The sequence below is a fragment of the Sturnira hondurensis genome, unplaced genomic scaffold, assembly GCF_014824575.4.
Source record: "Sturnira hondurensis isolate 20B ecotype Veracruz unplaced genomic scaffold, ASM1482457v3 Scaffold0006383, whole genome shotgun sequence".
Lineage (NCBI taxonomy): Eukaryota > Metazoa > Chordata > Mammalia > Chiroptera > Phyllostomidae > Sturnira > Sturnira hondurensis.
In genome coordinates, this window is record NW_028079014.1 from 38,489 (window position 1) to 52,389 (window position 13,901).

The following is a 13,901-nucleotide window of genomic DNA, read 5'->3' on the forward strand; positions in this document are numbered from 1 at the left end:
ACTGCCTTTTTCTGTTCCTTTGCAGAGAAGCTGCAGGACGAGCTCAGTAAGCCCCCATCCCCGTCCCTGCTCATCCCCAGAGTTCGCAGCTCAACCTTTTGGGCGGCGTCCACTCCCCCCACTAGAGCCCAGAGCAGCCGTGCTGGGGAAGACCCCGCTCTGCTGGTCTAGACCGCGGGGTGCACACGGGGGTGCGGAGGGCACGGGGCGGGTACGAATTCCCGGGGCTGCAGAAACGTGCTCCCCAACTCGGGGTGAGAGACACAGAACTGACCGTCTCCCGGATGTGGAGGCCAGAAGTCTGACCCAGGTGTTCGGTGGGGGTGCGCAGGGGCTGGCTTCCTCCAAGGCCCTGGGGTGGGTCCCACCTGTCTCTGCACTCACCTCCTCTCTGGTGGCCAGCTGTCCTGGGTGCCCCTTGGCGTGGGCGCCCATCAGTCAGCACCGGCCTCTGTCCTCACCCCACCTCTTCCCTGTGGGTCTGTCTCCTGATGACCTCAGTGGGCACTGGACGTAGGGCCCACTCTGGTCCAGTACGGTTCCTTCATCTGCAAAGTCCAAATTCGCTGGTCCCAGGGGTCCAGATTCCGACCTGTCTTGCTGGGTTCAACCACAGCCCCCCTGTGTGGGATGCCCCTCAGTGTTGGGGGCGGAGCCTGCACCTGACCCCACGAAGTACTTTCCCTGCTACCACCGGGCCCTGGCCGACCAGTCACACGAGGTGGCATTTCCTCCGAAGTGGTTGGGGAGGGCTGCGCTGCAGGCCCCTGCCACCAAAAGTCACGGCTTTGCTCTTCAGTCACAGGGAGGCACCCTGTCCAGGGCCATTCTGCCACTGCCCAGGGATGCGGGGCGCAGCTCACCAGCCCCTGGCATGGACACCATCCCACTGCTGGAGCAGCAGGGCACGGCCATGGCACCCTCTGAGGACCCTGAGGCCAGGTTCCAGCTGCAGGAGGTGGTGTCCGCAGGGGGCGGGGCCTCCCCAGAGCAGGCACTGCAGACCCAGATGCCTCCAGGGACCCGGACCAGGCTGGGGCAGGAGCCCTCCATGCCCCGGAGCAGGTGAGGGGGTCTGGGCAGGTGTGACGGCAGGGGTGCCTGCCTGTGTGGAGCATGTGCCACGTGTGTGCCGGGCCTGTGCACAGTGCTGCCCTGCGTCCCCTAACTTCCTGTCTTGAGTTTCCCGGGTGACCTCGACGCAGCTCCATAGACCAGGCAACTTAACAGAACGTTACTGTCTCCCTGTTCTGGGGGCAGAGTTCAAGTTCCCGTGGCGTTGTCCCTGTGTGTGTGTGTGTCCGTGTCCCTAAAAGAGGGCACCGATCTTGTACCATTAGGGCCTCATCTCCACAGGTCACATCGGTGGTGACCCAGTTGCCAGAGAAAGCCTCACTCCCAGTTGCTGCGCTTAGGCCTCCACATCTTTGGGGGCACAGTGCTCCCCGTAACTGCCCCAACCACGTCTGTTGTCCCTGGGAACCATGGAGACCCAGGGTCCAGCACTGGGAGGGGGCTGCCTGGAGGAGGCCCGGCTTGTGGGCACTGACCCCTCAGCCTCCACCATGTACCGGCCTCCAAGGTCTTGCGGCCCCAGTGCCTCCTCTGTGCCGTGTGTGTTGTCCAGTGGGGGTAGGCCCGGCGGCCATGAGTGACGGGCAGGGTGCACACACAGCACCCTGTGGGACGGAAGTGGGCACCGTGTCCAGCCGTGCCTGGGGGCTGTAACGAGGCCCTGACAGCTGAGTACAACTTGACAGGAGGAGCAGACATTGCCTGCGTGGCCCTGGGGGGCAGGACCCTTCAGGAAAGGGGGGTAGTGTGCCCAGGGTTTCAGAAGGGTGCAGAGCCTGCCCAGCGTCCAGGACAGGCTTGCGTGTCCCTCCAGGGCAGGGCAGCAGGAAGCCCAGTGTTGCCCCGATGCAGGCAGTGTCCTGGGGAGTGTGACCCGGAGGCCGGTGGGCTGTGAGCTCTGCTCCTACTGAGTGGCCAGGTGACGTCCCTGACAGGTGTTCCCAGGGTACTCCGCCAGGAAGCCGCCCGGTGTCTCCTCGTGGAACAGTTTTGTTCCCTTCTTGCCACAGAAATGTGAACAAAAGTACGTTTTAAATGACGGGTCCCCTGAGGGTAGGGCACCTGAAGTCTTCCTTTATAGCGACCAGTCAGAGGCGACGTCAAGACCCAGTGTCCTTCCTCCTGGGAAGCAGGACCCTGGGCCCGCAGGAGGCTCGGGGACGTCCTGTGGGCATCAGACTCTCGGCCTGACACTCACTGCCCAGGTCAGGGCACGTGGGCCTCTGTCCAGTGTCAGCTCTGACCGTGAGGACGGACACAGGCGGCCCCCGGTTACTGCGCATCCACGGGTTTGAGCAGGGATATGAGTGGCCGGTGGGAAGGCCTGGGTGACCCTGGCCTGGTGAGGCCCGGGGGCTGCGGCGCTGCTGTCAGAGGCACGAGGGTGGGCGTTTCCTGTAGTTGTGCTGACGGGCTGGGTGCTGCTTATACTCTGCCATCTCAGGGGGACCCCCCACGTGACATCCGAAGGTGGGGCAGTCGGGAGCCCAGCGAGGTTACAGACCTCGCCCTGCTGCCCGCACAGCCACTCTGGTCCAGCTGCACAGGAGGGGGCCACCTGGAGGACACGTCACCACCCAGGGCTTCCCACTCTCAGGTCCCCAGGCCTTTCTGCCAGGCTCACTGTTTCCATGTGAATGAGCCTCAGGCCTTCAGAAGCCCGGCCAGGTCACCTCCCACTGCGCTCTCCTGTCCCTGAGCCTGGTCCCTTCAGTGAAGGGCCGCCTGGGCACCCAGGGCCTCCCCTGACCCCGGGCCCTGGTTGTCGGCTGGACACTCACAGCACACACAGCCCACGCCACACCTGCCTTCCAGGATCGAGGCTAAGTGTCCCTCCTTGATTTCCTTTTTTCAGCCATGAATAGGATCTACTTCGAATTCGGGCAGGAGGTTCCCAAAAGTCACTGGAGGATGTTCATGAGGCTGGCGGGACTGGAGGAGAACGACATCGTCATCTGTGAGCACGAGAACCCGGGGAACCTGCGGGAGCAGCACCACACGATAGCGACCCCCTCCAGGCTCATGACGGCCCTCTGTCAGATGCGGCTGCGGGAATGTCTGGAAAATATTACAAACAAGCTGGTTGCAGAAGATATCTTAGGTAGTAAGGACGCAGAGCCCCCGAACTAGTCGGCCTTTTTGGCAATGGCTGTGACACAAATAAGTCAGTGGGTGAGAGACAAACCAGCGGCCACTGTCAGCTGTCACTAGGTCAGCTAGGGTGGGGCATGGCACGTGACAGTAACAGCTATGGAGGCCTTTTTACAGTTCTGTAAGCGGTCCATTTTATGTTTTTACTTTCTTTACATGTTAAGATTTATATCTTAGTGTTTTCACATGGTTTTATAATTTTTTTCACCCAGTAAAATTTATATTCTAAATTGTGTTTTCTGTCATTCCTGTTGTGGGGACAACTTTGGGTGTGTTGTCCTTGGGAGGTGACGTCATGCACAGAGTCTCGGGAACCTCGGGTGTGGTTTGTGGGTGCACAGCCCCGAAACAGGGACCAGAGCCTGGAGTGGCCCCTTGTGTGTTTTCTGGCGTCCCGGGCCTCTGTCCCTGGGAATGACAGCACCGTCCCCCCAGCACTTCCCTGAGAACGCACCCACCCTGCCCCTTCTCTCACCCGGACCAGCACCAGTCCTTGGAGATGCTCCCTCGCGGCCCTGCACTCCCGTGGGCGCCGAGCACCTTCAGCCCCCACCTAGTCCCTCAGTGACGTCCCTGCCACTCCAGCCAGCCTCTCCCGCCCAGAACCTTGGGCGTCATCCCCACTGGCATCTCCTCCCTGGGCCCCTTCACCCCAGGGTGTGGCAGTCCCCTGGCCCTCCCAGACCTGTGTGCCCAGCCCCCTAGGCCCCGCCTCCATTCACGCTGCTGCCCGCCACTGACTCAGCCCTGTCCACTCAGGCTCCCTCCCGGCCTCCCCGAGTCCAGTCTCCTCCACTAGCACTGGACTGGGGGTCAGAGTGGGGATCTGGCCACTGCCCTCCCTGCCACCCACCCTTACCCCCTGGAGAGGGTCTCTGCCATTCCTGGTTGTTCCCCAGCCCGCGCCCCAAGACCAAACCTCTTTCTGGCATTGCCACGTGGGTTCCGTGGCCAAGGTGAGTTTGTCAGCAACTTCCCTTCTCCTGGGGTCATTCGCAGGACAGTCCACTCTGCCTGGAACACAGCCCCCGTCCATCCCCAAAACTTTCCTTCTAAGCCTCCTTGAGACTGTTTGTCCGTCCAGACCAGCTGCCATACTGCAGCCCCAGGACGTCCTGTCTGACCCCGCCCCGCGCGGGGTCTAGGCTCGCGACTGTCTTCTACAGAACGTGGTCCTGGGGAAGATGCTTTGGCGCTCCTCCCGCTACCCTGCAAAGACTACAACTCCCAGCTTCCCGCGGGAGGCGGCGGTTGCCTAGCGACCTGATGTGTCTGGTAGGCTATCCAGGAGTGGGGCGGGGTGGGACGCGGAGAGGGGGCGGGACTTCCGGGCCGGCAGTTGCATCAGATTCTGGGTAGGAGTCGCCAGGGTTGCGAGTCTAGGATTCTTAGGATGGCGGGGTCCTCCGAGGAGCAGGGTGAGTGCACGCGACGGGGCGCTCGAGGGGTGACCCCAGCCGGGGGTCTGGTACCCGACCCGAAGGGTCTGTGTGCCTGGTTTTGAAGGAACAATCTTCCCGGCCGGGCGAGGCCCGAGACTCCTAGGCGACTCTGTCTGCAGGGCCGAGAGGAGGGTGCGGGACCCCAGCGGGTTGAGCCTGAGCTCGTGCGTGGCACCCTACAGACACTGGCCCCTGGCTCCAGCCCCGGAGGCCACCCCTTGCCCGGTGTCAGTCCCTCCTTGGGCTGTGCCGGTGCCCTCTTGCGCCCCACACCCGAGATGGCCCTGGGCGTCCCCAGCCGGGTATTGCCTTGCTGCCCCAGCTGGACTTCTTGGACAGGCGGAGCTGGAGGAGCGCTTGGGTTTCCGCGGGCGGTACCTCGTCCGGGAGTGGGCGGAGGGCGCCGGAGCTCTTAGCCCTTCGGACAATGGGGCTGCGGAAGCTGGGGACGCGGCTCACATGAAAGTACGGGGTTTAATGACAGCGTTCCTCGCGGCCGGCAAACCGCGCGTTTGGGCGTCATGTGACCCCTTTATTGGCCCGGAGGTTCGGTGAGCAGCCCGGGCAGCCCTGCCCACCCGGTCACTGGCGTCGCTGGGGTGGACTGGGGTGTCTGCAGGCTGGTGCCCAGGCACCCGCGGATCCCTGACCGTCCGGGCAGACTCTTCTGAGGACAGACGCCACTCTCCTGAGACGCCGCGTGGGGGCGGGTCCCCTTGGCTGGTGGAAATGAGAGGCCAGCTCCTCTGAGGCACCCCAGCCCCCAGCGCCCGCAGTTCAGGCTGTGCCAGGCCCTTGGCCCCCATGGTCCCCCTGCTCCTGAGGGCGTGCTGGGCCTCCAGGTGGCGGCTCGGTGACGAGGGAGGCACCCAGGTGCCAGCACCCACTGTCAGGGTGCCTAGCACGCCACCGGCAGGGATGCCTGGATGCCAGCATCGTCCCCAAGCACAGCCGGGGTTCACGGGCCGACTGGGGAGTAGGCAGGCTGGGGTGGGTCCCAGCGGCAGTGGACGGAAAGGCCTCAGGGGGCGAGGGCTGGGACAGCCTGTCCCGGTGGGGAAGGGCAGCATGGGTCCTGTCATCTCTCCCGTGAAATGAGTGCTTGGTCCGTGTTTCACTGTGTTTCTGTACCTTTCTGTGGCTTCGGAACTTGAGCTTCTCGGAGCCTTGGTGAGAGGCGCCCTGTGTTGCACCGTGAGGCTTGGGGTGGGACCCTCCACCAGGGAGGTCCGATGGCTCACGGGCTTCCCTTCACCTTGGGGCGTCTCCTGGTCCCCCTATGTCCCTGTGTGGACGATGGGACCTTCAGGGAGATGGGACAGGGTGAACAGAGCCACCAGGATTCTGCAGGGTCTTGGGACCCAGTCTCTGGAGGCTGCTGGTTTCTAAAAGTGACCGTGTCTGCAGATGTTCTCAGAGGCCCTCATCTTGAATAGTCGTCTCCTTTCAGGTCACTTTCTCTAAGTTGACTCAGAGCCTGTGGTCCCCAGTGATGACATAGAGTGCACAGCCTCCCTTTTTAGCTTGAAGGCATGCATGGCTGTCCAGGGGGTCCGGCCTCCTCTCTGAGGGCCCAAGGGACAGGGCACCTCTCCAGGGCTGTGCCCTGCAGCCTCAGGGCCCTTTGGTGGCCACTGCCTAGGTCAGGCTCACAGCCTCATTTCCGGCACAGTTTCTCTCTGAGGGACCTCACAGCAACCCTGCAGCATGAGGGTGGTGGGTCCTGGACGCGACACCTGTTATAGCCTGTGACCCTCTGAGCAGTCCTCTGTAGGGGGTGCCACCCTTACCCTCCTGGACAGCGAAGCGAGACACCTTTGGGTCAGAGAAGCCCAGTGATGTGGCCAAGGCCACAGCGGGTCATGGGGACCAGGCTTTCAGCCTGGGCCAGTCTCCTGCAGCAAGGAGCCCAGCCCCCACCCGGCGGCCTTTGGGGGCTGTCTGCAGAGTGACAGCAGGGCCCCTTCCAGAGTTGGGGGGCAGCTGGGGTAGGGGGACAAGGTGACCGCATTTCCCAGAGGAAGTGCATGTGTTCGTAGCCTCAGGTCAAGGGTCACCTGGTCACCTCCCTCTGGTCACTCACTTCCGAGTGTGCGTGCGGCTGGGTGGGCCAGGTCCAGCCAGGTGGTTCAGAAAACAGGCCCCTTCCCCCTGGGCTGCACCGTCTGCCAGAGCCTCCTCAGGGTCCTGCCTGCCAGTCGTCCTGGGCAGGATGTGGTGTTGGGGTCTCGAGAGAGCTTTGTGGGTGGTGGGCCTGCTGACCAACTGCCTACCGAGCCAGGAGCCAGAGAGGACCTGGTCTGGGACTTCCCCTGGCCCCACCCCCAGCACTCTGCCCTCCAGGAGTGGGGGGTGGCAGGGAGGGGCAGGGCAGATGAGCCTGGAGGAGAAGAGGTTTGGGTCCGGGCAGAGAGCACTGCGTCCAGCAAGTTCCTGGGGCCAGAGGGTGCGGGGGGGGTGGTGCAGATGGGTCTGGGCGCTGGGTCCACAGGGCCTTGGACCCGTTTGCAGGATTCCGGGCTTGCCTTGACCGTTGGAAGGGTCATCCGCCTCTGCCCCACATGGAGGGTGGGAGGGAGGAGAGGTGTCTAATGCAGGGAGGACCCATGCAGCAGTGGCTGGAGCCCGGGGCAGCACTGAGCAGGCTGGGAGAACCAGGGTTGGTGCTGGGTTTGAGAAGGGGGGCAAGACATGGAGGTGCCCAGCTTCAGCCCCTGGGGGGAAAACAGCCATCCATTCCCTGTGACTGATGCCCAGGCTCGGACTGAGAGGCAATGCCTGGAGACACCCTGGGGACAAGTGACAAGTAGACTTCCTGCTGGTGTTCAGCAGGAAGGAGGGGGCGTGTCAGGGAGGCCCTGGGTCCTGGAGGGTGGCATTGCCCAGCAGGTGGAGAGCAGGGTGCCCGCGCCCTCTGGGATGCGCTGTGGAAGCCTTTCCCCACACCTTTGGGTGAGCCAGCCACCTGGGCACCTGGGGCCCCAGCACAGGGAGCCAGGGCAGCCAGGGGAGCGTGGGGGGTGGGGTGGTGGGCAGGGCTGGTGCTGCCAGGGCACCTCCCAGGGCTCCCCTGCTGCTGGGACCCACCTAAGTGGGGGTGCGGGGAGATAGGAGGACTGTGCTCCCAGGTGGTGGGGGTGGAAGGCGGAGGCGCACAGGGTTCAGTGCTGCGGGGCCACGGAGGGGGTGCAGGGAGCCTGTCCAGGGCTCAGGGCAGGGNACCCGTTTGCAGGATTCCGGGCTTGCCTTGACTGTTGGAAGGGTCATCCCCCTCTGCCCCACATGGAGGATGGGAGGGAGGGGAGGTGTCTGACGCAGGGAGACCAGGGAGGACCCATGTGGCAGTGGCTGGAGCTGGGGGCAGCACTGGGCAGGCTGGGAGAACCGGGGTTGGTGCTGGGTTTGAGAAGGGGGGCAAGACACGGAGGTGCCTAGCTTCAGCTCCTGCGGGGAAAACAGCCATCCATTCCCTGTGACTGATGCCCAGGCTCAGACTGAGAGGCAATGCCTGGAGACAGCCTGGGGACAAGTGACAAGTAGACTTCGGGCTGGTGTTCAGCAGGAAGGAGGGGGCGTGTCGGGGAGGCCCTGGGTCCTGGAGGGTGGCATTGCCCAGCAGGTGGAGAGCAGGGTGCCCGCGCCCTCTGGGATGCACTGTGGAAGCCTTTCCCCGCACCTTTGGGTGAGCCAGCCACCTGGGCACCTGGGGCCCCAGCACAGGGAGCCAGGGCAGCCAGGGGAGCGTGGTGGGTGGGGTGGTGGGCAGGGCTGGTGCTGCCAGGGCACCTCCCAGGGCTCCCCTGCTGCTGGGACCCACCTAAGTGGGGGTGCGGGGAGATAGGAGGACTGTGCTCCCAGGTGGTGGGGGTGGAAGGCGGAGGCGCACAGGGTTCAGTGCTGCGGGGCCACGGAGGGGGTGCAGGGAGCCTGTCCAGGGCTCAGGGCAGGGGTGGGATGAGTTTGGTTTGGCACCTCTGACGAGGGACACCCTCGTCCCCCAGTCCTTGAGCTGCTCTGTGCAGACGACAGCTCTCTAAGCAGGTGGTGCAGCTGTGTTTACGGTGTTCCCGCCATCAGAAGGCGGCCATCCTGTGTTTCCCCACAGAAATGCCAGTGGACCGGCCATGTGGATGTCCAGCAGGAGTTTGCTGTGGGGCTCAGTGTGGCGGCCACCGCAGATGAGTCCTGGCTGGGGGCCTCTTGTGTGACCTTGACTTTGCAGGCAGGTGTCTGAGTGCAGCCCGACCCCAACCCGCCTGCCTGGAAAGCCGACCTGTTTCCATCCGGTTCCGCAAGATGTGCCGGGTGCAGCGACTGCAATTACGCTGGTGCCCACCTGCCTCCCAGTCCTAGCCTGTCACTCGGCTCCCTGTGGCCCACGCACCCAGCCTGGCCTCTGTCCCAGGAGCTGGCCCAGACTGCCGCAGACAGCGGGGCCCTGGGTGATACTCCTGGGGTGACCCTCTGGGCTGAATGCAGTGTCGCAGATGAGATGGAGTGGGGGTGACGGTACAGCCGGTCATGGCCAGCCAGGCGCTGGCTCCGAGCCTGGCGCCCCAGCACTTGTGAGTGTCCTTTCCCTGTGCTCCCCGCTTTCGCAGGCTCAGGTTGTTGGGATCCTGCCCCCTACCCTGCCACGAGTGGGGGGCCAGCCTCACAGGGTGGCCCCCAGCAGCTTCCCCATTATTTCGTCAGTGCTGGGACGCCACTGGCCCTTGGAGCGTTTGGCCCCCGAGCTTGCCGCAGAGGCCCTGAGCCGGACGGACAAGAGGGAGGTCAGAGTGCGCACGCATCCGGGATGGTCGCGGCACCGTGTGGAGGCCCTGTCGTCCTGGTAGTTCCTTTAGCTCTGAGGGAACCGTGAGAAAGGGGCCATGCTGGGTCACTGCCCCCGCCGGCCTGGCCACCGGGGGCACCTCCGACAGGCTCTGGCCCTGGGCCACAGGGCCTGGTTGCCCGTCCTGAGCCGCCCACGCAGAGGCGCGGACAGGTTTTCCGGAGTGGCTGTGACAGTGGAGGAGAGCCAAGTGCTGCCCGACCTGCACGGAGGGGCGGGTGGTCATGATGGGCGGGAGCTGCGGTTGCGGGGGGCTGGCGAGTGTCCCTGTGCTGCGACCCCCAGTCCACTGGTCCCCGAAGGTGGGGGTCTCCTCCCAGAGATGGCACGGCCCGTCCTCCCTCAGGAGCTGCTTCAGGTCCCCGGGAGACACGTGGGGTGGAAGAGAGTGTGTCCCCGCTTGTCAGGGCTCCACAGCAGTGGCACTGAGAAAGGGGGCGGGGCCGGAGGCCCTTGGCCCCCAGTGGGTGGCGCTTTCTCAGACCTGCTGTTCAGCAGTGGTGCTCCTCCCCGAAGCCGCATGTGTAGTGGCTGTCACACGCCCCCCCGCCCCCCGTGGGGCTCCAGCCAGGCCCCAGGCCCGAGTTCTCGGCTCCCAGTCACCCTGCCCTCGCCCACCCAGGAGCTGGTCCTCAGCGCCCTGCACCTGGCCGAGGTGTGTGCGCCACAGAGGAGGGGGCTGGCGTTTTCGTTAACGGAGGTGACATCCACTTGACATTAAGCTGACCTTTTCAAGTGGAAGAATTTGTGGCGTTCGCAATATTGTGTGACCACCACCTCTGCCTAAAACACTTTCAGACCCTGACTGCCAGCCAAGATGGAGGTGTAGGCAGACACACTGTGCCTCCTTGCACAACCAAAAGAAGGACAACAACAAATTTAAAAACAAAAAAACCAGAACTGACAGAAAATCGAACTGTATGGAAGTCCAATAACTAAGGAGTTAAAGAAGAAACATTCACTCAGACCGGTGGGAGGGGTGGAGACGGGCAGCCGGGCGGAGAGGACGCACGGCGCGGTGGTGGCTGGAGGACCAGGGGTCCCACATTCACGTGCGGATAGACCAGGAGGAACAACTGGGGAGCGAGACAGACCCACAGCCAGGGTTCCAGTGCGGAGACAAAAAGCCTCACAACCTCTGGCTGTAAAAACCCGTGGGGGTTACAGCAGCAGCGGGAGAAACTCCCAGCCTCACAGGAAAGTTCACTGGAGAGACCCACAGGGTCCCAGAACATTCACAAACTTACCCACCGGGGAATTAGCACCGGAAGGGCCCAATTTGCTTGATTAATGGGGGAAGTGACTGAAAGCCGGCTGGGAGCCAAGCAAGTGGCATTGTTCCCTTTGGAACCCCCCCCCAGCACTACAATACAGTGAGGTGGGTTGCCCCGCCCTGGCGAATACCTAAGACCCCACTCTTTACTATATAACGGGCATGCCGAGACAGAAAAATACGGCCTGAATAAGAGAACAGATCAAATTCCAGAAAAAGGACTAAGTGATGAAGAGATAGCCAACTTATCAGGTGCACAGTTCAAAACACTGATAATCAGGATGCTCACAGAAATGGTGGAATATAGTCGCAAAACAGAGGAAAAACTGAAATAAAAGAAAATGTACAGGGAACCAACAGTGATGGGAAGGAAACCGGGACTCACATCAACAGTTTGGAGCAGAAGGAAGAAATAAACATTCCACCAGAACAGAATAAAGAAACAAGAATTCAAAAAAATGAGGAGAAGTTTAGGAACCTCCAGGACATCTTTAAATGTTCCAACAACCGAATCATAGGGGTTCCAGAAGGGGAAGATGAACAGCAAAAAGTTGAAAACTTATTTGAACAAATAATAAAGGAGAACTTCCCCAGTCTGGCAAAGGAAATAGACTTCCAGGAAGTCCAGGAAGCTCAGAGAGTCCCAAAGAAGTGGGACCCAAGAAGGAACACACCAAGGCACATCATAATTACATTACCCAAGATTAACGATAAGGACAGAATCTTAAAAGCGGCAAGAGAAAAGGAGACAGTTATCCACAAGGAGCTCCCATGAAACTGTCAGCTGATTTCTCAGAAGAGACCTTACAGGCAGGAAGGAGCTGGAAAGAAGTATTCCAAGTCATGAAATCCAAAGACCTACAGCCAAGATTGCTCTATCCAGCAAAACTTTCATTTAGAATGGAAGGGCAGATCAAGTGCTTCTCAGATAAGGTCAAGTTCAAGGAGTTCATCATCACCAAACCCTTAATATATGAAATGTTAAAGGGACTTATCTAAGAAAAAGAAGATAAAAAAATATGAACAGTGAAAGGGCAACAAACTCTCAACTATTAAAAACTGAACCTAAAAAGAAAAACAGAAACAAACTAAGCAAACAAGAACGGGAAGAGAATCACAGAAATGGAGATCACGTGGAGGGTTATCAGTGGGGAGGGGGAGGGAGAGAGTGGGGGAAAGGTCCAGGGAATAAGAAGCACGAGTGGTAGGTACTAAATAGACAGGGAGGGGGGTTAAGAATAGTGTGGGAAATGGAGGAGCCAAAGAACTCACAGGCAGGACCCAGGGCCGTGAACTGAGGGCGGGAAATGCTGGTGGGGGAAGGTGGGGAGCAAAGGGGGTGAAAGGGAGGAAAAACGGGACAACCTGTCAGTCAGTAAAATGTACTGAGTGTGGAGAAACGACAACAGACTAAGCGACAGGAAGAACCACTCTGAAACCCCATCAGCAGCACACCTCCCCGCCCCCGGCACCCAGCGTCTGCGGATTTGCGGGCTCTGGTCGGCTCAGCTCTGGGAAGGGGTGTCCTCTTTCTGCTGCGGGACACCCTGTGCCTCTGTGTCTGGGGCTCCGGACTCCAGGGCCTTCCCGGCTTCGGCGATGTGTGGCCGCGGTGCGGGTCCTGAAGGAGCACCTGAGTGCCAGGCTACCTGCAGGGCTGCTCCCTGTCCCACGTGGGTGTGTTTGGGCGGTTCTCGTCCCCTCCTGCGGACACAAGTCTCTGCCCCGTGAAGGGACACATGTTTCTGCTACATGGCCCTGTGGCTCAAGCAGGTAGCACCTGTCCTGGGTGCCCCGCAGTGGTGGCGGGGCCTGGCGAGCTCCAAGCAAGTGAGTAGCAGGGCAGGGGTCCATCACGGGAGCGCCTTCCCAGGGCAATGGCCACCTCCAAGGTCAGGGCCTGGCACTCAGCGTTAGTTGGCCACGGAACCCTGGAGAAACCCACAAGTCTGGCTCCTGTCACTGCGTGGGCGTGGGTAGCCTGATGGACTGTCCACACTCCTGCACCCTGGCCTGGTCCTTCTGCAACAGATGGGGTGCGGCACTGTGGGGGAGGGGCTCTGGGTATCCCTGTGCAAGCCCCCCTCCCCAGCAGTGTGGGAGCAATGCCCTGTAGGCCGTCTCCTTCCTGTGTGTCCAGCACAGTGACCCAGGTGGCATCTAGGTGACCCACAGTGACCCAGGTGGCATCCGACGCATTTCTCTAGGGGCTCAGTCAGGGTGTCCTCTGGGCCCCAGAGCCCACGGTGCAGCCTGGGAGGGGCGCCACTGAGTGACCTGGTGAGAAAACAGTGCAGTGACATCATCCGGGCTGAGATACAGGCTGGGGCCCTGCGTCCTCCGGGGCTGGGACAGGAGGGCCGCTCGGGGCCAGTGGCACCCTGCAGTGAGCAAGCCTGAGCTAGACTGAGTAGGACTGGGGGGAAGCACCTGGGTGCACTGGTGGCATTTTCCTGCCCCCCCATTTCCACGTCCCGTCCCCGAGGCCAGCCGGGCCCTGGGCACGATGTAGGAGCTGCCAGCCCGCGAGCTGGGGCTGGGCCCAAGCTGCTCCCCGTCCACCCGCCTGTGTCCTTTGGCAGGTCCCAGTGCCCTTGGAGTCCCCGTTGCTGCCACGGTCGAGCGGCTGCCTGTCTCCGAGGGCCCTGGCGTCCCATCCCGGGCAGGAGTCTTCTGGCGCCTCTCGCCCCCGTGCCCCACCTGCCTCCCCTCAGTCCCTGCTCCTGTCGGGCAGGCCTCCGGCACCAAACGTCATCACTTGTCACTGTCCTCCCCATAGAGACCCCGGTCCAAGCCCCTGTGCCTCTTGCGTGTCCTCTCCCCACGGCCACAGACTGTGGGACCCTGGGACACGGAGGTCAGACCCTGGTGCTGCCTCCGTTTCTTCCTGGAGCTGGGCACAGCGGGACGTGGGCGCAGCGGAGGCACTTGGATCCAAGTGGGCAGGCTGCGGGGCTCCGTGGGGGGGCGCCTGCTCCTGAGGGAGCCCTTCAGCGCTCAGGGCCGTCCCCACGGTGAGGGACTTGGAGGGAAGTGTCTGTGAGCCAGGCCCAGGGCGGCAGTTGGTGTGTGCCAGCCGCCTTGTCCCTGGCAGCCCTGTGGGGCACTCGAGCGCCAGGTGTGA

General features: G+C 62.1%; 2 protein-coding genes across 2 annotated transcripts in view; both read left to right on the forward strand.

Annotated features, from left to right (window-relative positions):
- Positions 1-3,530, forward strand: part of LOC118988318 (butyrophilin subfamily 3 member A2-like) — a 32,500-nt gene extending 28,970 nt beyond the window's left edge. The window contains exons 7-9 of the mRNA XM_037047785.1: positions 26-46; positions 800-1,065; positions 2,930-3,530. Of these exons, the coding sequence (XP_036903680.1) occupies positions 26-46; positions 800-1,065; positions 2,930-2,939 (297 nt within the window). The 3' untranslated portion in view covers positions 2,940-3,530. The remainder of the gene's footprint in view (positions 1-25; positions 47-799; positions 1,066-2,929) is intronic.
- Positions 3,531-4,550: 1,020 nt separating this feature from the next.
- CARS1 (cysteinyl-tRNA synthetase 1) overlaps positions 4,551-13,901 on the forward strand; it is a 34,508-nt gene continuing 25,157 nt past the window's right edge. Inside the window, exon 1 of the mRNA XM_037047780.1 lies at positions 4,551-4,643. Coding sequence (XP_036903675.1) covers positions 4,619-4,643 — 25 coding nt within the window. The 5' untranslated portion in view covers positions 4,551-4,618. The remainder of the gene's footprint in view (positions 4,644-13,901) is intronic.